General features: G+C 36.0%; 2 protein-coding genes across 2 annotated transcripts in view; both read left to right on the forward strand.

Moving 5' to 3' along the window:
• Positions 1-5,871: 5,871 nt before the first annotated feature.
• Positions 5,872-9,526, forward strand: stnA (stoned A). Its single transcript, XM_089642812.1, has 2 exons — positions 5,872-6,016; positions 6,842-9,526. Exon 2 carries the CDS (start codon positions 6,869-6,871, stop codon positions 9,524-9,526), a length of 2,658 nt encoding a protein of 885 aa, XP_089498938.1. The 5' UTR covers positions 5,872-6,016; positions 6,842-6,868.
• Positions 9,527-9,560: 34 nt separating this feature from the next.
• stnB (stoned B) overlaps positions 9,561-25,308 on the forward strand; it is a 44,875-nt gene continuing 29,127 nt past the window's right edge. Inside the window, exons 1-2 of the mRNA XM_089642417.1 lie at positions 9,561-11,664; positions 20,173-20,347. Coding sequence (XP_089498543.1) covers positions 9,561-11,664; positions 20,173-20,347 — 2,279 coding nt within the window. The remainder of the gene's footprint in view (positions 11,665-20,172; positions 20,348-25,308) is intronic.

Here is a 25,308-nt window from a genome sequence, read left to right on the forward strand (position 1 = left end):
CGTTTGTTTAAAATCTTAAACTTCCTTTATATAAGTCACCTGTCACAGGAAAAAAAATGCTTTTTTTAATACCGCCATCTGTTGGAACTAAAAGCAACAGGCGATTTTGTTTCTCTATCTACACAGACCGACTAAGCCTCAGCATCGAGTGGCGGCGTAGAGCTAGTCAACTAATAAACATGGCGGTGGAAATTCATTCTAATTAAAAATCTAAACATTGCTTGAAATGGCTTTAGCCCTGCTTAGTGACCAGATCCACACATACTTCAGCCTATAAACTTTCCCCCTTATGCGAACTCTATAATCGCACTGACCCCTGGCATTTGCTACTTCTGTGAGGTATAAAATTTAATATAATTGAAACCACTGAAAGCATTTTTAAGTAACGTTTAAAATTTTGATAGTGGTTTTCACTAGCGCTCCATTGCACAACGGTGCTTCCATTCGGAATAGCATCTAAATAATTAATTACAATCAATAAATGAAATTAAAATGATATAATACTCCAAATGTGTTTGAAACTATCACAAGCACGAACGCAGATTTAAATTTATTTTCAGGAATGTCTTAAGCTTGAAAAAAATCATTATGGCAAAAAAGGGTGTTAAAAAAAACACCTGTCTTTCAGTTTTAATATCTAGTCACTAAGGATGAAGATTATAAATAATTAGCCATAAAGAATTATGCCTGTGACAAGGCATGGTTCGCGCTAACGTTCACTCGTGCGCTGAACCACAAACAAAATAATATTATAACATTAAAAAATGCTTTTTAAATAGTATGTAGTATCGATATGCATATTTTTTAAATAGTATATAGTACTTACCTGCATATTTTTTAAATAGTATGTAGTACCTACCTGCGTATTTTTTAAATAGTATGTAGTACCTACCTGCGTATTTTTTTTTAAATAGTATGTAGTACCTACCTGCGTATTTTTTAAATAGTATGTAGTACCTACCTGCGTATTTTTTAAATAGTATTTTTATTATTTTTTATTTATTATAAATTTTTAAAGATACAAGTTTTATGCAGTCCCACAAAGCTGTCACACATGACGGCTTGTCTGTAGGTTCTACAAATAATATATATAAACATTTTTAATTTTTAATACATGTATGACACAAAATTATACAATAAACAATATCACAAAATAATATATATCAAAGTACCTACCTATATACAAATTATTTAGGCAGGTACGTTGAGATGTTCAGGAATACATCAATAATAAAGTTCAGAGATACATTGATTCGTCGCTTATTAGCCAACGCTTAGTGTTTTTGGGGCAGGGTCTCTCATTATTCTGAGGTTTAAAAGAATTATTAAATTTATTGAAAATCTCTGGTATTAAATATTTAAGCGTTCGGCTTCCATACTTATTTGTTACTCTTGGAATAATGAGGCCCTTATTTTCAGTGAATCTTGTTGTGTGATTATGCACCGGTTGCTTTTTATATTTGCTATCTCCCTCATTATCCATTATAATAATGTACCAAAGAAGACCCTTTATTGGAAGTAGGCCCTCAGAACCATACAGTAGTTTTAGATTACTTCTTTGTCTGTAGATATTCGGTGGTACAATTTTTTTTATTATAGCAATTTGTAAGTTTTGTATATATTTAATATAAATATTGCTTGAGTGCCCCCAAGTTCGTATGCCATATCTGAGTATGGATTCGACCATAGAAAAATAAATTATTTTAAGAGTACAATGAGGCAAAACAAATTTCAGTTTATAAAAATTACTTGCAAAAGATCGGAGCTGGTTACAGATTTTAGCCACTTGTTTATCCCATTTAAATTTATTGTCTACTATTAGTCCCAGATAAGTATATTCGTTAGTAAAGTCAATTGTTTCACAGTGGCAAATATTTTCAATTTTTCTATTAGTACCTACCTGCGTATTTTTTAAATAGTATGTAGTACCTACCTGCGTATTTTTTTTAAATAGTATGTAGTACCTACCTGCGTATTTTTTAAATAGTATGTAGTACCTACCTGCGTATTTTTTAAATAGTATGTAGTACCTACCTGCGTATTTTTGAAATAGTATGTAGTACCTACCTGCGTATTTTTTAAATAGTATGTAGTACCTACCTGCGTATTTTTGAAATAGTATGTAGTACCTACCTGCGTATTTTTTAAATAGTATGTAGTACCTACCTGCGTATTTTTTAAATAGTATGTAGTACCTACCTGCGTATTTTTTAAATAGTATGTAGTACCTACCTGCGTATTTAAAAAAAAAATAGTATGTAGTACCTACCTGCGTATTTTTTAAATAGTATGTAGTACCTACCTTCATATTTTTAAAAAAATATTTAGCATGTAGTACCTACCTGCGTACTTTTTGAGAAATAACAACAAAAATACCCAAAAGTAAAATAATCACAAACAAAAAAAAGAATTACTTCTGCAAACACCGCAAACTTATTAATGACACCATTTTAATTAAATTAAATCCTGAATAAGTGAGCATTGCTTACGAAGTATTTCGTTTGTATATAAACAATAAACGTGGTTAAGCGGTTAAGCCTAGGTGTTGATTATTCAGAAGGAATTAGTTGAAGTAAATAAACGAATATTGTATTTGAGTTGTAAGGATTTAGGTGTAAGTAGGTTTTTACAAATGGTGAATCTACTTCACGCAGAGAACCCAAAAAAACTTATTTTTCCGATCTAATCGTTTCGATTTTTTTCCATGTTTTTCGGCAACTAAAGGTTAAAAAAAATGCTGCCGGGTCTACGCGTCGATGCATTTTAAAAGACAAACAGTTGATATTAACCCCTTAATGACCGATGTTTTTCCACTTTGCCCTAGAAAATTTCTACGTCTGACTCGATTTACTCAAAAACGACAGCTCAAATCAAAAAGGTAATACAATAAAATCGACTAAAAAGTGATTAAGATTCACCAAGTTATATTACTAATTAAAAAAATATATGAATTCATCAGTAGATTATTTTTTAAAACGATCGTTGCCTTTATCGCGATTCATTTTCGGGTTACTATACCGTGTTAGGCTTCCTCCTTTTGCCTACGATTCGGACAGTGTTACAGGGCAGATGTGATCACCTGAAATGTGAGCGCAACACGGCATAGTAACCCAAAAATTGATTATAATACTTTTGGCCGTGAAAATCCCAAATCATATCGAATCTTGCTTTACCCATGTGATTGTTTGGCATGTGTTGTTGCAGTGCCGCCACACGCAAAGTCATAATCGTAACGATTGATTAGATATTAGATAATAAAACCTTATCTCTGTTTAGCCCGTGCCTGACATAGGGTGATTGTTTTACAAAACCCTCATATTATATTATGCTATCAAAAATCACGAGATATTACAATTCAAATTTTGAAAATGACAATTAACCCTTCAGGGGGTCTAGCACAGTGAAATCAATAACATTACTTTATAATGTATGGACCATCCCGGTCAGATCTGTCCTTCAGAGGGTGTAATGGAATACTATAATGTATGGACCCCCCGGTCAGATCTGTCCTTCAGATGGTGTAATGGAATACTATAATGTATGGACCCCCCGGTCAGATCTGTCCTCCAGAGGGTGTAATGGAATACTATAATGTATGGATCCCCGGTCAGATCTGTCCTCCAGAGGGTGTAATGGAATACTATAATGTATGGATCCCCGGTCAGATCTGTCCTTTAGAGGGTGTAATGGAATACTATAATGTATGGACCCCCCGGTCAGATCTGTCCTCCAGAGGGTGTAATGGAATACTATAATGTATGGATCCCCGGTCAGATCTGTCCTTCAGAGGGTGTAATGGAATACTATAATGTATGGACCCCCCGGTCAGATCTGTCCTCCAGAGGGTGTAATGGAATACTATAATGTATGGATCCCCGGTCAGATCTGTCCTTCAGAGGTTTTAATGGAATATGATGTTTGTGACTAGTAATGTCCTTCCGAGGTTTGAAGGGTTCAAATATAATACATCATAGGTTCAAACAGTTTCCAATTTTGGAAAATGTTTGAAATTTAAAGCAATTCAGAGTTCTATATAGAGATCATTGAACCGGATTTAAACAACAGAAATTAGTGTTTTTAGAAAAAATGAGTTTTGCTAAGTTATTAATATTTTTAAAATTATTCGGAATACGGTTAAAAACGGGATTGCAGGCCTTTTACGAATGAATTGATAGGTTTCGTGACACACTTGATTACGTCATTTTATATTATCAAGGGAAATGCAGGTGCAGGAACGAGGGTTCCGAAATATTAGAAATTTAACCTGGCGTGAGTGAGGTTGGGTATGTCATACCCGAGATTTTTTTGTTGAATGTTATTGTTGCCATGCAAATCACAGTAGTCACTGTAGCTGGAGATAAGGGAGTGGGGGGCGAGATGCAGTGTTGAGTTTAGTGTTCATCGGCCGGCGTCAGCGGGAGATGCACACACGCAAAGTTGGCTGGGGTACGTCACACCCGACCACAGATTATGTAGTCGGTGTTACTTTTTTATAGTATTATTTGATTTATATTTAATAATTAGAAGATACTATAGTCATGTTGATTAACCAAAGTAATTTTTTCCGACTTGAAAAAATGTTAAACTACCAAAACTTGTACTTTTTCCAAGAAAATATAGTTATTTATTTATCTTTGTTATTTCAATAAAAAAAGCTTTTCAATATTAAACTCATGTTGTTGAATGGATACTATTATTAATATCCCAAGTAAAAAATACTTATCACACAATTATATATACAATATGTCATCAAAGTTTCGGGTATCTCATACCCGCCTCAGAGCTAAGAATTTCTCACCTCATTCACGCCGGATTAAAAGCTTATCGGGAAACGGCCCGAAATCCCGTTTTAACCGGCTTACCAATATTTTGAAAATATTCTTAATAAATTAGCAGTACTAATTTTTCTCAATGAAATTGCTTAAAATAATATTTTCTCATTTATTACCCATATGAACAAATTTTGTGTTATTTAGTAATATAATTTGAATGAATAGAATTCAACAATTGATATAAGATTTCCAATCGCTGCTATTATACATATATGTGGATATATGCAAGTAGGTAATAAAAGCTATATGTAGGTATTCTTTGTAATCTCAAAAAAATTTATTATTTATCGAAAAACACTTGTTATTTTTTGTGTAAATTGAGTTTATAATTACTTATCATATTTTTATATTAAACTGTATTTCAAGAACTTTGTTATTGTAAATAAATGGTCACTATAAATTAAGGTGCTACCCGAAACTTTTGAGCTTTTAGTGATATCTTAGTACCTTCATTATTAAGATACAAAATAACAAAGAATTTATTTCAAATGATTGTTTGCAATCGAAAAACTTCAAAATAGATTATTCCAAAGGAAAACAAAAAAAAATCTTTGTCTTTTAGAATTTATAAAATAAAATTTGAAATCTTGGAATTCTTTACAGAATAAATGAATGATTTGGTTTAGCGTAACGTAAGTAACGTTGAGATGAAATGATATAATGATTTTATATCGGCGAGACAACATGGCGATCACGCTACATTACGTCATGGACAGATGCTGTACCGAGAAACAGTAGATGCGTCACGGTGGTGGCAGAGTTGGCAAGCAACAGTCGGGAGCCAAGATGACCCACCTAGCATCTCTCGCCACCCCTCCCACGGCGACCCTCCCCGCCCGAGGACGGGGAGCCAGTGAAGTCTCCCCTCTTGAATGTGGCATATATACCAAAAGGGGCGCATGTAACACCCGGCGCGTGCGCGAACCTCCCCGATCGATACTATCTGACGCCTGCGCGCTTCGATTTTTCATAAGCCATAACTTCGCTTCGAAAGCCGATCGTTCGGCTGATTTTCTCCTGTTTCAAAGCCGACGGCAAGGCAAAACGGTCGGGATATTAAAGACTTCGCTGTGCACAGTTTACTAGTTGCAAATAATGTGCTGAAAGTGTGCAGGTACTCTCGCAGTGCAGGACCCAACAGTGTTACGCCGATGTAGGATCGTACAAAGAATGAGGCCCCAACAGTAAGTCATCACTAATCGCTTTTACAAATATTATTCCTTGTCCTTCCCATGTAGTGTATTTACCGTTACATAAACGACACATTAACCCTCCAATTCAATAAAACCAAGCCAGGTATTTCATTAAAGCAACATTTGCGATAATGCAATTGTCCTTGGTGTATATTTTCTTCCTTTTCATCTCCGTGAAAATTTCTGACGTCATCAGCTGTGAAGCGTATATCGGCCAATCTATAAAAGACACTGGAAGCGCACTTTTTAACTACCGACTTCCATTATTATGTAAGTAAAGTCTAGCAATTCCTTTATTGAATGAAGTTATTTATAGACTCACTTATCTAATAAAGTAATGCCCATTAAAATAAGGCATTTGTTCGCATTTTTTATGTTGCTTGTCACGAGAAGGAAAATTTATTGAAATGTAATGATTTATTTTTCCAGAAACTACAAGCATTTAAAACGTGTTTTTGTTTATAAATAAAATAGTTTAATTTCGGATTCAATATACCTACATTGTTTTATTTATAAACTTTTATTTGAATGGAAAATAAGTTATTGAGGTAGATATGAGCTATATATACATACTTGAATAGCAGCGAGTGAGTAACTAATTTATATACTTCAGAGGTGTTAATTTTAGACAAGCAGATTATTATTTAATATAAGTGTTGCACCCAATTTAATTTTTTATCTTGCATTATACATACATTATTTTGTTATCTAGCAGTTTAATGGCCACGCCTTTATACACAAACCGTAACTGTAACAATAAAAAAATATTTGATTTATACAATATGATAAGATTCGGTATATTTCCTTTTGTTACAGAAGCCTCAATGCGTTGTAGAGTAGATAATGCTCAAGATACCTAAAGGCCTCAAAAAAAAGAAGAAGGGAAAGAAATCAAAACGGAAGGGAGAAGAGGAACTATTTACTGAGGCGGAACTCGAGAAGTACAGAAGGGAACACCAAGCACAACCTCAACAAGAAACAGCCCAACTAGACAGCGACCAGGAACAGTCCGAGAAACCTAAAACATCCAACAACGACGAGTGGTCAAAGTTCAACGCGTTAACAACCGGTGTAGATTCCATCCTCAAAAAAACTCAAGGGGATTTAGATCGCATCAAATCAACATCATTTTTCCAACGCGTTCCGGCAGGTCCCAAGTCTGTTGATCGCTGCGGTAAAGACGTACCACTCCAACGAGATGCACAGAAAGATGGCCAAAAATGGATAGGGTTTGAAGAAAAGAAAGAAAACGGACAGCAACAACAGAGACCACAACAAGAAACTGCCAAAGTTGAAGCCGTTTCTCCAGCTCCCGTAGAATTTGTCCTTTCTGAAAGTGAGTCAGAAGAAGACGACTTTGATGACATATTCGACACATCTTATGTTGAAGCTGTAGAAAAAGGAGAAGTCAAGCTCGCTTATATTCCAGATTCTCCGGAGGAGGATCTAGACGACGGACCTGATCCGTTTGATACATCGTACGCAGATAAAGTCATCAGAGGGCCTGAAGTATCCAAAAAAGGAAAGAAACTAGTTAATATTGGAGTCGCTGTAGAGGTTTTAACTGGACGACTAGATTCTGTCAACACATCACCCGCTGCTATAAAAAAGGCAAAACGCCGAATACCTCAAGATTTATTGTTTGAAACTTCTTTTAGCGATGATATTCCAGACGCACCAGTTGAAGAACCGATTAAAACTAAAAGTCTTTTAGATGATGACACTGGAAACTTAGAAGACGTCCCTGTTGATCTGAGCATATCATTACATACACAATTTATAAAGAAAACTACATTTGAGCCCGACACAGATGCTGGTAATAAGGATATTTTGAATGTGTTTGATACAATTAACAAGAGTGACGACGAAGACGATGAGTTTGCGAAACTAGCATCCGAGTCTTTAAGCAAACCGACAGTAGCCGAAGTTCCACAGGTTTCATTTGCACCCACCGAGCCTATTTGTGAAGAAAGCTCTTGGGCAGCTTTTGAAGATTCAAAGACAAAGCCATCTCGTCCTCCGCCACCGAGGCCAACTGCAGGCCCAAATCAGTTTAAAACTAATTTCGACGCCAGTCCGGCATCAGTTGAGAGTGATGACGAAGGCCCCGACCCATTTGATACAACATTTGCCGAAAACATACTTCCTGGAAAAGCAGAATTGAAAAATTTGGAGGAAGAACTCTTGAATTCTGATAATACAGAGATCCCCAAAAGTGACAGTGATTTTGATTTCAATCCTAGGGAAGGAGAACCTTCATACCCAAATAATAGAAGGAAATCGACCGTTCACATTAGCATCACTGACCCTACAGGTATTCGTGAATCTGTTTCATCGTATGAAAATGCTGACGTAGGGCATTTTGATACACTTAAGCATGCACACCGTGATTTGTTAGGGGGCAGCAGCACTGATCTCTCTCAACTCGCAGATTCTCCCATAGCGCCATCAGCATCAACGGAAAGCGAATCGTTGGAATACTCCGACCCATTCGATACTTCCATAGTTAACTTCATTACTGCACCTGGTAAAACTGAACTCAAATTCATTGAAAACGAGCTTCTCGGAGAAACTGAAGTTATCCAATCACCAGGGTCTTTGAGCGATCCTGATTTTGACCCACGGGCGGAAGAAATAGTTGAGAATTCTTATAAAGATAGCCCGAGAAAGGCTTCAAGACCTGAAAATTTATTAGTTAGTAAAACTGTTTTATTTAAAATTCCAGCTGAAGGAGTTGATTCTCTTGACATTGGAAGAGATAACAAAAAGAAACCCGTCACTCCATATTATGCTCGTGAAGCTTCTGTCACAGATGAAGACGTTGATACACTAGAAGACTCTTTTGACGAAACGTGTGGTCCCTCTGCGGGATCTTACTCCTCGTCTAAACCAACTCAGTCTATTCTCAAAAAAGGGCAAGAAGCTGCGCATCTTACACGCAGCACGTCCGATCAAGATTTAAATACCGAAGAAGACGATTTCATAGAAAATAAATCTTTTTCTCAACTAAGGAGGCATTCAGATTTTCCCGTTAATTTTTCAAAGACGATAGATTTTGCGAATCTTGGAAAAAAAGGTCAAAAGAAAGATTTTTTGGCAATAACAGAAGAAGAAGCGGTTGATACTAAAGTGTTGACACCGTACCTAGAAGATAGGGGAAGTATCGACCTAGTAAGTGATCCATTTGATACGTCAGTAGTCAGCTTTCTTCCTGGAAAGACAGAACTAAAAGTCTTAGAAAGCGAGCTTTTATCACAAGAATTCGACAGCAATTTTGATCCCCGTTCAGGAGAACTAGTTTCACGAGAAGTTGATTTGCTTGCTCCATCGGACGACGCTTTTCAAATAAAAGCCCTTACTCCTGAAATACCAGATCCAGTAACAGGTTTTCTTATTGGAACTGAAGACGATGATATAGATCCGTTTGACACAACCATAGCAGAGAATTTGGTCCCCGGAAAGACTGAACTTAAGCTTCTCGAATCTGAGCTGATGAATTAATCTTTTTTTACTGTTTTCCAATTCTACCATAAAAATGGCAGGGAATCCCTTTTTGGCCATGAACGAGGACTTTGGTGCGGCTCCTGCAAATGATGCATTAAATCCATTTTTAACGGGAGACTTTGGGGCTCCAGAACCCACCACAGGAGAAAATCCATTTGGGGCAAGTAATCCATTTTCCGATTTTGGTGCAACAGATTTTGATGTTAGTGCCGTTGTCACAACCTCAATAGACTTTTTTGGAGTATCTGAACCGGTCGCCACAACTACAGCTAATAACTTCTTTTCAACAACAATTCACGATGCATACGACCACCCTGGCCCGGAGCCATTATTTTCAACTTCAACGGTTACAACTGTTTCTGGAAATTTCTTCGATACAACTATTCATGAACAACCTTTGATGATTCCTTCAACCGCTCCAAGTTCAATTCAGAAACCGACAGAGCTGATATTGACTATGACTAATACAATTGCGGGGAATGAGGACATGTGTCATATCTATTCGAGTGATGAAGAATTGAAACCCAAAAGACCCCCGATACCTTCCCGGCCGATTGCTCCGGAAACAAAAGATCTTATTCTATCAGTAACAGGGCATATGGATTATACAAGTTCACACCTTTTGGACAGAATTCCTCCGACAAGAACACCCAGTCCGGTATCAATGAGAGATTTACATTCACCAAGTCCAACACCTGAACATGCTTACGGAGATTTTCTTGGAGATACGGACTTAAGGAAAGATAACGATGGGAATCATCACTCGGAAATGAATCTTTTTGATGTAGATGACGTGGTGACCCAAGTTTCTTGCACTCCTCAACAAAACAGCAGTCCAGGTAATGATGTTGATCTTATGGCGGTACAATCATCTAATCATACGGTATCTCCAGTAGTTACGGCCATTCCTAGTCGTGATGCTTCACCTAAAGACGAAAATAATGCTGCTGCAAATAACCACGCTAGGCCTCCACCACCACGTCCTGGCCCACCTGTAAGACCATCTCCCCCAGCTAGACCAGCTAGACCAACTCCACCTCATCCACCACAGAAACCTCCCCCTCCCAGCGTTATTCCCCATAGGCCACCACCTATTGTACCAGTTTCAAATATCGATAGTCATGTCAAACCTCCAGCAGTGTCTCCAAGTAATGATTTCAACTTGTTTGATGCTCCACCCGTTCCAGCTGCACCAACGAAATCGACAAAAGAAGATATTCTAAGTCTCTACGCACCCAAGAAACAGGAGGAACCAGTGAGACAAATAGATTTTCTTACAGATGATATGCCTGAGTTGCCAATTCATCAAGAGGAACGTGTAAATGTAGTAGAGCGTCATCCTCTAACTGAACAAGCAAATGTTGAATTTGATAAACCACAGCCAATGGATATAACCCCAAATTCCGAAGAAAACCCCTCCAATGAAAAACTGGATAATGCAAAACATAGTAACGACACAATCGTTGAAGAACCAGCCGAATCGTTGGACAACTTTAGCATTTCGGATAATGTTCACGTGACACGACCAAATATCGATTCAACGTTCTATGAGCAACCGATTTTCACAAATTCAGAAGCTCCGTACAACATTGAACCGATGGTAACAGATACACAGCCTGAATTCAGGCCACAGCAAAATTTTGACACACAACCGGCATTTGATCCTCAACCGGCATTTGATCCCCAACCGGCATTTGATCCTCAACCGGCATTTGATCCCCAACCGGCTTTTGATCCCCAACCCGCGTTCGGAGAAGAACAAGACACTCAGATGAGTTTTAATGCGTCAGAATGTAATCCGTTCAGCGTTCAAGAAAGTTCAATTGGGAATGATATGTTTAGTAGTTCGATCAGCAATCCACCACCAAATATCTTCGGGAGTGATCCTGTTCAAAGTAACGCGAATAGTGGAGGTTTCGCTTCAATATTTGGAGGAGAGCCGCAGATAATAGAGCCACCATTTGGAACCGATCCTTCTCCGAAGTCAGACCATTTCCCAGCATCAGGAGCAGATGCGTTCGATGCATTCTCTGCCAAGTTCGAGTCCACTGCTAACAAGGAAGCTGGATTTGACGCGTTTGGAGGATCTGGTGGAGATGCATTTGGAGGACCGGCGGGAGCTGTTCCAGATGATGGTGAGTCTCTTTCTGTTCACATTAATTTACAGCTTTCTGTAAAGTTGCAAATTTAATTTATATTATCTTAGAAAGTAATACCCTCATCATGACTAAATAAGTTTTTGGGAACTTTTACGGGTTGTTCGTTCTTATTACCTTAATGGAAGACTGAACATGAAAACTTTCTGAATTAGTTAACTTTTATTGCATTAAGAAAGAATCAACAATATTATTTCATCGACTAAAAGCGTAATTTGTCATATTTTGCACCTGAGTTGGTCTGTTTACAATCAAATGATCTTCTTATGTTGTATAAATTCACCAGAATGAAATAATGTGACTTTTATGCTTTTGTTCACCTCAGACCAGGTCTATAGTGACCTACGTAGTATGGACTCCAGTATGAAAATAAAGAGAAATGAGTAAAATAAAAATCTTTTAGCAGGGCGATTCAGATGTATTCTCTGGCTTTGCCCTGATGTAGACGAACATGTAAATGAAGAAAACCAACGGAGAAAGTTACCCATTTCAATAAATTTGCATAAAATTGTTATGGCGTGATCCGTTCGTTTTGTTTAGTGTTCTGCCGATGCATGAGTTCAACAACATATTATTAATGTAACGCAAGTGATTATTTTTTATCGTATGCTGTGAAATGTCACCCGTAAGCACGTCATGGATTGTGGCAATTTTTTCATTTTTTGAACGCGCATTTAACCAGAAAGGCCTATTGTATATAAAAAAACTCTAATTGACAAGGAACGTTGGTAGGTTTCGTGAAACACAAAGTTGCAGGAGACTTCTAAGGTATCGGATGCGTGCAAACTGCAGACCGTATAAAATCAATTAATCACCCACCAATTTGTTAAGATACGTAGAAACTCGTTTTACTTATTTGACAATTGAAAAATTTTGATGACCTGTCATCAAAATTTTTCCTGAATATACAGAATGTTAAAAGACGTAATTAACTTGCTTTAACCAGTGAGTGATTCCTGACCTTATTTCAAGTCAAAATTTAATGAAACGTCCGTCCCCCCTAACTAGAAAATACCTACTGATATATTATATTATGCATTTAAATGAAAAAATGTCACCGCGGAATAACCAGAAAGTAAGCCAGGTTATTAAAGTTTTTTTTCGCAATGCTTATTCAGCAGAATTTGTTTGTAAACAAAGTATTTTTTTGTAAATTAATAAATAAGTCAGGTACGTCTATCTGTACGTATTTGATTTAATTATTAAAGGAATATTAGTTTTTATAATAAAATTAATTTACACGTTCTCGGAATCTACACAAAATTGTTGTTTCACTAAAGGATTTATGCCAAGGTGGCAGATACTTTTAGAATCAATCTGGTGAAAAACCATCATTCCGAATCAGTGTTGCTTGAAATAGGAATAGCCGTGTTAGGAATGTTCACAGTAGCGAATTGTAAGTTGTAACCCGACGATTATTTAACTGTAATCTGATGTAGGAATGCTGACAGCATCGAATTGTAAGTTGTAACAATAATACGCCTTTCTTTGCTCCGAGTAAATATGAATTTATATAATATGTTACATAACATGTATTGGATTGTACATTAATCTCATTTTACAAGATATAGGTGGAAATAATGTTTTTGTAATGTAACATATTGTCTGGAAGTCTTCTTATCCTTACATCTTATCAGTATTTTGTAGTGATTAGTAAATGACGAAATACTAATATGGTTACTATTTTACTGCTATGTCTAGCGAATTTAGAAACAGAGTCTATCAATCGAACTAATTTCACAACTCTTATAATTTGTATTACCAAAGTTTCAAAAGGATTTAAAATTAAATTCACACCGAAATATAGTATTTACTGTACTTAAAAAAACCCTGAAACATCGAATTAATGAATTGACTAAAATCAGGTTTAAATAAAATTGCGTTAAAATAAATATACCTTCCCAACAGATCCGAAAAAAACCCCGTAATTGATTTTCATAATAATAATAATTGAAATATGCGCATCGAAAAACAAAAAAATGATATTAATGCAGCGTTTTCCAATAAGAGGTGTTATTTTGATATTCAATCGTAAAATATTGGTTTCGTTGCTTGTGTAGCACTTAGCGCCGTCTTGTTGAAAGTAAACGTTGTCCAGATCAATATCATCTCTCGATAGCAGTCCAATGGCTCCGCCGGACCATAAACCGCACCAAACAGTCACACGTTGGGGATACAGAGGCTTTTTAACAATAACTCTTGGGTTTTCCGAGCCCCAGATGCGACAATTTTCCTTGTTGACGAAGCCACCGAGGTGGAAATGGGCCTCATCACTCAAGATGATTTGTATTTGATTCACTCAAGTGAATTTTAATAATTTCATTGCATTGTTGAAGCGTGTATCGTTCCATTTTTATTAATGGCGTAGTTTCTACTTGTCAAAATTAATGTCAAAAAATGACATATTCAAAAGTAACATCTACCGAAATAGTGGGCTATTCAAAATAACACCTCTTATTGGAAAACCCTGTAGTATTCAATAAAGATTATTTCCTACGTGGATGTATTGCGAAACATTAATATAGAGCTGGAGTGGACAACAGTTTGATCAAGCGTGTTGAATGCAAATTTATGATTTATCAAATGCACAACTTTGTCTTCGTTCAAACTCTTTGCTTTTTTTACTTTCGTAGATGGTCTCATACATACTATTCTGTTATTCTGAATATTGAGATCAGTCGAACCAAGTAATTGATTCACTTGATCCAGTCACTTATTCTTCGGGAGTCCGAATTCTGCCATATTTATATCCGACTGTTATATCTCCGGGGTTTCCCACAAACTTTCTTACTAAATAAAACTCCGGCTCAACTAAAAACTTCCTACTTTAATGTGATAGATTGGCTGATGATCTGATATCTTAGTTAGCAGGCGGTTTGAATATTATAGACCCCGACCTTGAGGTTCCCACATTATTTATCATACACTCGGTCTCACTTGATAGCTAAGCGCCATCTATGGGCAACCTGATAGACTAATGTAGTACCATCTACGGGTGAGCTCTTACACTAATATCAAGGACCAATATATATAAATTAGCAATATTTTATATCCGTAAGTTTTCTCCTTGTATTTATTTGAAGAATTGTATTACGAAAATCAATCGACACTATTTAGAGGACAATATTCGATTTATAAGAAAATATCCACGAAGCTATCAGTACCGAACATAATTAAGTTATGTAAAATATAAACGAGCTTTAAGCGTTGGCCTCTCCTGACAATTAGACAGCGAGCTTTACGACTGAAGTAGGTACCAGCTATTGTACTGTGGAGCTGTGGATAAGTGCCTCATTTGTGCTTTGACAAAGTTCAACTCACATAGCAGACCTAACCTTACCCATTTGTGACATTATACAAATATGAAGGGGTGGAATTGTCAGACCATGGATGAAAGTAGACTGCATGCTGTAGAGATGAGATCTCTAAGGTGTATGTGTGGTAAAACCGTGTAGGATTATGTGAGAAATGTGACGATCCGCAGAGTAAAATTAAGAAAGGGACGCTCAGATGGTTTGGGCATGTAGAGCGAATGAACGAAGAAATGAGTGTAAGGAGAATATATGACCCAAATGTGAATGGTAGTAGAAGTCGGGGACGCCCGAGGTAGACATGGCACGATCAAGTGAATCATACACTTGAGTCGGGCCATTGCAAGAGTCAGAATAATAGAAGAGTATGAATGTTAATGAGAGAAGTGTGTGCCAAGACCGAGTCGTTTGGCGGAATGTCCTCTCTGCCTACCAGTGCGGGGAAACGGCGTGATGGTTAGTTAGTTTTACAATATATGTCTCAAGGTTTTCATAAACTGTGGTTTTATTATTATTTTGATTTAAAATATATACTTTGTTGATCGTATAATTGTTCATGTACTATTAACTAGTGAGAATAATATTATATGACTTTCCCGATTTGGGGAGCTTTGTGAGGTAGGCTTCTCGAGGAGTAAAGGAAAAACAGTAAAGGAGGAGTGGCTAAATAAATACAGCTTTACTCTTATGGATCGTTACTAAACACAAATATTATGACTTTGTATGATAACCATCTACGACAGGTGTGTTGGTTATCCAATAAACGGTTCCCGGGGAGGCGGTACCCAAACCCGCCTCCGAAATTTTAAAATATTTTTGTCAAAGATACATAAGCAGTCGAGAACTTGGGAACGTTAATGCAAATGTTTTGCTGTTGATAAAACCGTAAAATTATTCATATAACATTGAATGACGATGTCAAAGGAATTTAACAGAAAAACAAACTTTATTTTTAGATAAAACACGAACAGTAACACTATGTAAATACACAATTCCTATCTACAAAGCCGATATGTTTCCAATGGATATAAAAGCTCCCCTTTCCTATAATTTATCCCTTAATGAATAGAGCCTTTTAATGTATTCTCGTAACGGTGTGATTATACTGAACTATGGACACGCTCTTTGGGTAATAGATAGCTACACACATGTGTACACGAATATGCTAAGGGATGGAAAACGACTAAGTATTATAATAATTAAAAACCTATTGTAAATAGTTTTTTTAATGTAAAACTACGAGGTAGTGTATTTTTGTAAAAATAATAATTTTATACGTTTACAATCGATACAACACACAGTATAGTTAAAATATTCTACTATTACCATTAGAAAATAAGCGAAAAATAAAATCTCTTCTAACAATTAGATCTATATATAAGTAAACCTAATAAGTAGGTAATAAATGTTATTAAATAGTGATTAACCTCATCGATAGATACGGTAACATGGCGAAATTAAGTAGGCGTGAATATCAGGTAACAATAATATACTTTTAGAATTACACACTGATGTGGTTGACGAATTCCCGCTGCATTCATTCCCCGGCGGGATTGATGAGATCTACAGGGCAACGCCTGATGCTCTAGAGTGGCTCACTGACCTAGATGTAACTAGAAGTTTTATTTTTCCAATTATGAAATTTATTGAGTACATTCTAAAATTTAAGCCCATTTCTTCATGCGTAATTCTGGCACTACCGTGCAATTTCGCCATTACACCGATAGAGATATAGTTAGTTGAATACCACGGTAAGAACATAAAATAATTGAACAATACCGTTTTCGGAGAAAACCGTGTCAACTACAAGGCCGTAAAAAAACTAGTTTCGTTTTAAAATGAAAGATCGTTTTGCAAATCAAAGCGTAAATATTATTATAATAGCAGATGGTTCTCCAGAGAAAAACGTGAGAGAGACCTTTTATGAATCACGTATCGCAAATACATTAATGTCTCCTGAAAACTTGCTCGTATGACTATGAAGCTCAGGTTAATATAAGATTACGCAATTTGTGGGAAATGTGTAGATTAAGGCCAGGTTGTCGTAAACTGTAATGTGACTTTGTCTAATTTATACCGTCTAAAACTTGAAATTTGAACCCTGTCCTAACATTTATATTTGCGCAATGCTGATTTTTGAAAAGCATGACATTGTGTCAAATGAAGTTACCGCTTTGGCACGGCAATCATAAATACATTTTAAAAGTTTTGCTGAATTTTGTAAATTATAATTATAATAAGTGTTTTGCGTTTATTCTTTCCAGCAAACTGAACGGTATCGGATATGATTTAAAATTTTCAAGGCCAATAGTATTTATTTTTGGGATATTATACCGTGTTGCGCTTTCTTCTTCTTTAGCTAACGTTCCAAACAACGTTAGAGTGTCGATTGTGATTTTTTTTTTTGATTTTATGGTTTCTTTCGAATCCTCTAACTAGCTAGGGCTTATAACAATACCCTTTCATGTTTCTAACTAGTGTCGATTGTGGTGAAGTTTTGTGTTTATGTATGTAGAAGCAATACCGTGTTGCGCGCATCAATTATTTTAGGGCCGGTATTTCAAACCGATTGCTCAGTTTTTGTAAGATTTGTGTGAAATAAAATATGTTTATAATAAAACTTAATTAAAATACTTAAGTTAGTTATATTAATGTGGTTTTCGCCATTTGGTTTTGGTGTAGCTGTCAAGTATACCATGAACTATTAAGCCTAGATCCTTCGTCTCTAATGCGTTTTGGATCTTCCAAGGACTTCAGCGGTTGCAACCTGCACACGTGGAAAAATGGGTATTGCCAATTTATTAAGAATTTCTTAAAATAATTCGTTCAAAACGGGATTGCAGGCCTCAAGGAATGAATTAACAGGTTTTCTGATATAAGTTTTAGCAAATTACGAATATGTTATCACGATGTCCGGATATGTCTTCTATCCTAATATTTTCGCATTTCGTCATTATACATTATCAAAACAATGTGCAAACATATATGCAGGTGTATGAACACGTGTTCCGATTTATCACCAGGTAACGGTTCAAAATCCCGTTTTCAACCGGAAAATTGATTTTTAATAAATTAGTAATACTAATTTTTCTCCGAGTATTCATCAAAGTTTCAATCAATGCATTACCTACAGCTATATGCCATCTATGGGTCACCTCTTAAACTCTAGGATAAAAGTGACTCATAGACTAATATTTACATCAATGAAGTGACTACATCACAGTCTCTATAATAAAACATAATTATAAAAAAAAATTAAAAAAAGACAAGCATTCCCGGGTTATGAATAACATCATCATTTTTGGAAATCTCTTACCACCACAAAAAGCGGAAAATGTTGCATGTGTCGTGATGGAAGACTAAGCTAACCCAGAAATTGAACTCACGACGACTGGGTGAACCCAAACGCGATACCGTTCAAAATATTTTGATATAATACACTATAAATTTAAAAGTAAAAGTATAAACATTTTTTTCACTACAAGGATGCTTTGGGCATGCTTCAACTTCGTAAAATTCCACCCTATTTCTATCTCAAATAAGCATTTTGCGGAAACTGTCTACTTCGTCATCTGAGATAATTCTTAACGGGGAGGGAGGAGGGTACTCTAGGACGTAAGAGGTCAGAGTGCAAGAGTTAAGGGGACCTCGACCATCCCTCGGAGGTTATTTTTATCACAATATCATTCATACGCTAAGAGCTTTTCACGCTTTTGAAGGCCATGCATATTCGTGTTTAAGTCAGTATTTTTAACCCTGCTTTATAAATGTCAACACAAGTTTGAACTGCCTGGAGCAAGCGGTATTTATGTACCACAAAAATAACATACCTTACTATTTATTTATACTTCAGTATATATATATATTTAAACGTTTCCGCAATTTAGAAACAACAAAAAAAACATCATCGGGTTGGTTATAAATGGAATGAAATCATGTACATCAAAACAAAACTGTTAAATAAAATGGTTCCATGATAACTCAACACAGTGACAATTCAACACACTTTTAAAAAGTGATAAAAAGTCATTAGAAACGATGAAAGTATTATTTTTAACCTAACCTAACCTAATCTAACCTAACCTAACCTACTTAACCCAGTTAATAAAGTTTTTGTTTCATCACTTTCCATGACCCTATATAACATTTTAAAGATGTGATGAATTATCGTTGTGATGATTTATCGGTCACCAAATAAAATAACCGTTTTCTACTGCTCCTCAACATTTTTTGACCAATCGTCTGTCGAAAACGCAACCAAAAAAAACCTTTCTCGGTTGCTGAAGGATTCTTAAGTATTTTTTTTACATTAGCTCCACATCTTAGGGGATGCTGTGCGGAAGGTCTTTTTAAGGAATGGAAGGAGAAGAAGTTCTAGGAAGGAATAAGGTTTGAGGGGTGGGTAGGAATCTGGGGTTAGTGTTTGTAGGAGTGACGGACGTATGAATCCATCCCTCCCACAAGGGGATGGCTCGAGAAAGGTCAAAAAGCCTCCCCCAACAGGTCTGTACACCGAGAAAAATTAGTATTTCTGATTTATTAAGAATCTCTTCAAATTAAAGGTAATTAAGCTTTAAAACGGGATTGCAGGCCTTATGATTGGATTAACTGATTTTTTGATAAACTTTTAGTATGATTTAAAATTTTCACGGTAAAAAGTATTTCTGTTATTTGTTTTTGGGGTGTTGTGCCGTGTTGCGCTAACTCCCTCTTTAGCCAACGTTTCGGACAACGTTACAGTGTCCATCATCAGGGCAGATGTGTAATTGATAGTGGAGAAATGTGTGCCTAAGGACGTCTGTGCGATACTGTGTTGCCAGCTCCATTATTCTACGAGCTGGTTTTACAGTAAAATTTAAAACACGGCATAACACCCCAAAAACAAAAAAAAATCTTTTAGTACATTACGAATATGTTGGAAGACGTGTTCACGAATATTTGAATTTTGCAGATTTCGTTATGATTTATTTACTAAAAAGTTGGCAATGGGCCAGAAAAGGTTGGGAATCTCCGACCGAATCAATAATCACAGAACGAACAAGTTGACTTATGTTTTTCTCCCCTAAATATATTTATTTTCTTTTATTGACCCTCGATGTTAGTGGATCCCACAATGTTACATGGAAACGCATTTTCGAAATAACGTTATTTTGTAATTTGTTTGCCCATGTTGTAGCCTGGGGTAACTCAGCGGCCGGTTTTTCGGCGGGTGGCGACGGGTTCGCTGATGACTCGTTCGACGCCTTCTTGACGCTGAGCGAGCCCCCGCCAGTGCCCACCGGAACGCCGGCCCTCTTCGGCAAGAACGACAGCCAAGAGTCCGAGGAGGGCAACTTCAATGTCTTCATCAAGTAAGTCCATCCATTTTACTCTCGTATTTTGTATGGTGGGGTCAGAGCTGGGCCTGAGTCAAACGGCGCAAACCTCGCGGGCGCTGTATTAGGTGCTAGGTATTATCAGCGCCCGGAGCGGAATGCTCCAGTGCTACCATATACAGTATTGTATATACTGTGGCTTCAAAAATATTTATTCATATAGGTCAACACACGCCGATTCTGAATATATAAGTTTAATTACATAAGTAGAATTAATAAATCATTATATAAAACTGAATAACATATTATCTTTTCAAAACGACTTACTTGATTGGCATCATTGCATCGGCTGTTTTTAGAGTCACGCCGCAGATCTACGCGGCCCTTAAATTCTCGTACTATATGAAAAAAAAAAATGTTTTGCTATCAGAAATTTGTGAATCTAATTGATTCGCTGTTTTTGAATGTATACCTGAATGAATTGCTGGGTTTGAATGAGTACCCGAATGAATTACTGGTTTTGACTATATACCTGAATGAATTCCTGGTTTTGAATGTGTACCTGAATAAATTTCTGGTTTTAAATGTGTACTTGAATGAATTACCGGTTTTGAATGTGTATCTGAATGAATTACCTATTTTGAATGTATGCCTGAATGAATTACTGGTTTTGAATGTATACCTGAAAAATTTGCTGGTTTTGAATGTATACTAAAATCAATTATTGGTTTTGGATGTATACATGAATGAATTACTGGTTTTGAATGTATACACCTGTGGATTACAGGTTTTGAATGGGTACCTGAATGAATTACTGGTTTTGAATGTAAACCTCAATGAATGACTGGTTTTCAATGTATACCTGTATGAATTACTGGTTTTGAAAGCAGATCAAAGACCTCTTTCAGATTAAAATATTATAAATTACAAATTCTGATGTCAAAGACAGGGAATTTTTTTTGATTGTTTTATCGCTTACCTATTTATCATAAAGGTCTTCTTTGGTTATTCTTCTTTTGAGTTAGCCCATATATGTATATTTCAAGACTGAAGGGATTAATAAGTCCCACCGTTGATGACTGAGGGGATCATAAGTCCCACCGTTGATGACTGAATGGATTGATAAGTCCCACCGGTGATGACTGAAAGAATTAATAAATCCCACCGTTGATGACTGAGGGGATCATAAGTACCACCGTTGATGACTGAATGGATTGATAAGTCCCACCGGTGATGACTGAAAGAATTAATAAATCCCACCGTTGATGACTGAGGGGATCATAAGTCCCACCGTTGATGACTGAATGGATTGATAAGTCCCACCGGTGATGACTGAAAGAATTAATAAATCCCACCGTTGATGACTGAGGGGATCATAAGTCCCACCGTTGATGACTAAAGGGATTCACAAGTCCCACCGTTGATGACTGAGGGGATCATAAGTCCCACCGTTGATGACTAAAGGGAATCACAAGTCCCACCGTTGATGACTGAAGGGATTCATAAGTTCCACCGTCGATGACTGAAGGGATTGATAAGTCCCACCGTTGATGACTGAAGGGACAATATATCCCATCGCTGTAACTAAAAAACTTGTGAACTTTCAGTTATTTTCTGAAATAACTTTTCTATATTTATTCTGCTCGTTTAATATAAGACAAAATTATCACTCGAAACTCACTACACAAACGACGCCTTGAATCAGTTAAAGGTGTGTTGAATTATCATTTTGATTTTTTTCTATTTTGAGTTTTCTTGTCACCATATATTGCAATTACCAAGACGGAAGTCATCGATAAAATGAACAAGCCATCTTCTGTATTCATTGCGCAGAGTAAGGTTAGCCGAAAGTTCAAATATTATCCCAGTGTACCTACAAAAAGCAAATATTATTGCAATATGCAAAAAGCGTCCCATTTTGATAAATAATATCCAACTGGTAGGTTTGTGAACAGTACCAACAATGTATGTTTATATTTTTCTCATTAAATAAATCAAAATCAATTATCTCTGAAATTATAAGATTTGTGGGAAGATACTTAAATACCTACCTATTTGATTTGAGAATTTTCAGTATTTTAAAGTATTGTGGTGATTTATTTTTGGGGTATTATGCAGTGTTGCGATAGTTAGTTCTTTACCCAAAGTTTCGGACAGCTTTAGTTTCCATCATTAGGACGGTAGAAGGAACAGAAAGGAAGAAGGAGGAGTAATCACTTTAATACCTACCTATTTAATTAGGAACCATATATTTGATGAAACATTTAAATAAAATTTTAAATAAGGAATTATTCGATTTGTCCAACTCTCACCAACTCAACGACAATTCTTTTTTCAAACTTTCTTCAGGCAGGTAGGTAACCATAATATTAAAAAAAAGCATATGAGAAAGTTTAAATAAACACAACGATTTCACTTTTGTAAAAAGAATCTTTACTAAACCATAGTAGAAGTTAGCCATCTGCTCAAAGTAAGGCATGCTTGAATAATAAAGTAGATGCAGCAGTTTTTCAAAAACGGAACTGGAACGCACAAAAAAATTTACAGTGAGAGAAATGCAAAATGGTCAAGTTTAAACAGGACTTCGCTACGCTCACATGCAGATCGGTTTAACTCCATTCGTTTATTGATGGATGTTGTTAAAAAATTCTTCAACCAACAAAATACGAACAATGTAATTTTTTTTTAAAGGAAATTTTGTTTTACAAGGCTTCTCTTATTAATTATGAACCTTCATTTTCCCATGATTTCTCGTGGGACGTATTCAATCTGATTGAGTTGAAATGAAACCAAAATCTAAAATAATATTATTTTAAAATTGAACGAAATGAAAAACACAACGAAGTTCTAGTAATTTGATAAATTCACTAGTATGTATTGCGTTCAATATTTGCAATTCTGGATAAAACATATGATTTATAAACACACCTTGTCAAAAACCGATTTTCTTAACCTTTACTTTGTGTTCGCCTCTTTTAACCCTTTCAATACCTGAGTTCCTCTTGATTTTGTGAAACAAATCGCTCCGTATTTTGCTTATCGCTTGTGAAGGATATTTCTCATATCGTCTGTTTTTTCAAGCTTTATTCCAGCGATAAATACCGTAAATCTAATAATATATCCAGTTTCGACCGTTTGCTTGGACTAGGTTATTTTTTTAAAGTTTTGTTTTATATTCATCAATGTTACACTGAAAATATTTATTAAAAAAATTGAACAAATGTTTTTGAGATAGGTTTTTTTTCTTTGGTAATAAAAATAACTCTTTGAGGTCAGAAAATAATAAAAATCGAATAAGAAAGCAAAAACAAATATTACAAAAATGATGTAAGTTGTTATTAAGTATAAAATATCCTCTATACGTGGAAACAAAAGTACGGTACTGAAAGGGTTAACAATTACGGAGAACTTTCAAATGTGTATCATAAGCCAGATGTGCCTATTTGTTAATAATTAACATAATTATACAAAATTGTATTTGATGGATACGAAATGATTTGATTCTGAGAATTTGTTTGACCAACTGAATAAAAGGTTTATTAGTGTTTGTTTTTTAAATGAAGTTATAAAAAGACTCTTTTAATAATTATATCAACGGTATAAATCTTCTATGCATAAAAAATGAAAATTTCTTTATTTGAGCCCTATAGGCTCAAAAACTACTGGACTGATTTGGCTGAAAATTTCAACGTTTGTTCTTATTAGTGTCAAGAGTAGAAGAAGTTGGGATGCCCGAGGAAGACTTAATACATTATCTCTGCACTGGAATGAAATGCTGAGTCGAAAGGAATTCAACGAGGTGTGATTTAGCTTAAGACTTTCATCTTAAAAGAAATAGGACAAAAATAAAACATCTGTCCAAAGTTAGTTTATGATAAATATTCGTAAAAGGTTGAAGAGATTTGTTTGTGGGTTATTACGCCGTTTTGGGCGTCCTCCTTCTTAAGTCAACAAAGTGATCATATATGCCCCGATAGTGGACACTGTAAAACTGTCCAAAACGTTGGCTAAAGAAAGAGGAAACGCAACACAGCATTATAATGCAAAAATGAGTCACTGTGGTACTTTTGGCTCTGAAAATCTCAAACCGAATCACGGTTTCGGCCTATCACGGACATCTTCAAAATCATAATTGGATCATGGTTTCGGCCTATCACGGACATATTAAAAATCTCAAATTGAATCGCGGTTTCGGCCTATCACGGACGTCTTCAAAATCTCAAATTGAATCACGGTTTTGGCCTACCACGGACATCTTCAAAATCTCAAATTGAATCACGGTTTTGTCCTACCACGGACATCTTCAAAATCTCAAATTGAATCACGGTTTTGTCCTACCACGGACATCTTCAAAATCTCAAATTGAATCACGGTTTTGTCCTACCACGGACATCTTCAAAATCTCAAATCGAATCACGGTTTTGTCCTACTACGGACATCTTCAAAATCTCAAATTGAATCACGGTTTTGTCCTACCACGGACATCTTCAAAATCTCAAATTGAATCACGGTTTTGTCCTACCACGGACATCTTCAAAATCTCAAATTGAATCACGGTTTTGTCCTACCACGGACATCTTCAAAATCTCAAATTGAATCACGGTTTTGTCCTACCACGGACATCTTCAAAATCTCAAATCGAATCACGGTTTTGTCCTACCACGGACATCTTCAAAATCTCAAATTGAATCACGGTTTTGTCCTACCACGGACATCTTCAAAATCTCAAATTGAATCACGGTTTTGTCCTACCACGGACATCTTCAAAATCTCAAATTGAATCACGGTTTTGTCCTACCACGGACATCTTCAAAATCTCAAATTGAATCACGGTTTTGTCCTACCACGGACATCTTCAAAATCGCACAATTTTTCCTAAAACTTACCTATATATGTATATACCATAGTTAAAAAAAAGTCTGAAGATGGCCGCGATAGGCTGAAACCTGGATGAAAGACTCAACTTGTTTGTTACAAAAAAAGATTAAAGTTTGTTA

Source organism: Hesperophylax consimilis, chromosome 18 (assembly GCF_061612785.1).
Source record: "Hesperophylax consimilis isolate HC1 chromosome 18, BYU_Hcon_1.0, whole genome shotgun sequence".
Taxonomy (NCBI): Eukaryota; Metazoa; Arthropoda; class Insecta; order Trichoptera; family Limnephilidae; genus Hesperophylax; species Hesperophylax consimilis.

Coding starts and splice junctions, on each gene's coding strand:
- stnA (XM_089642812.1), top strand. CDS start 6,869: ATGCTCAAGATACCTAAAGGCCTCAAAAAAAAGAAGAAGGGAAAGAAA.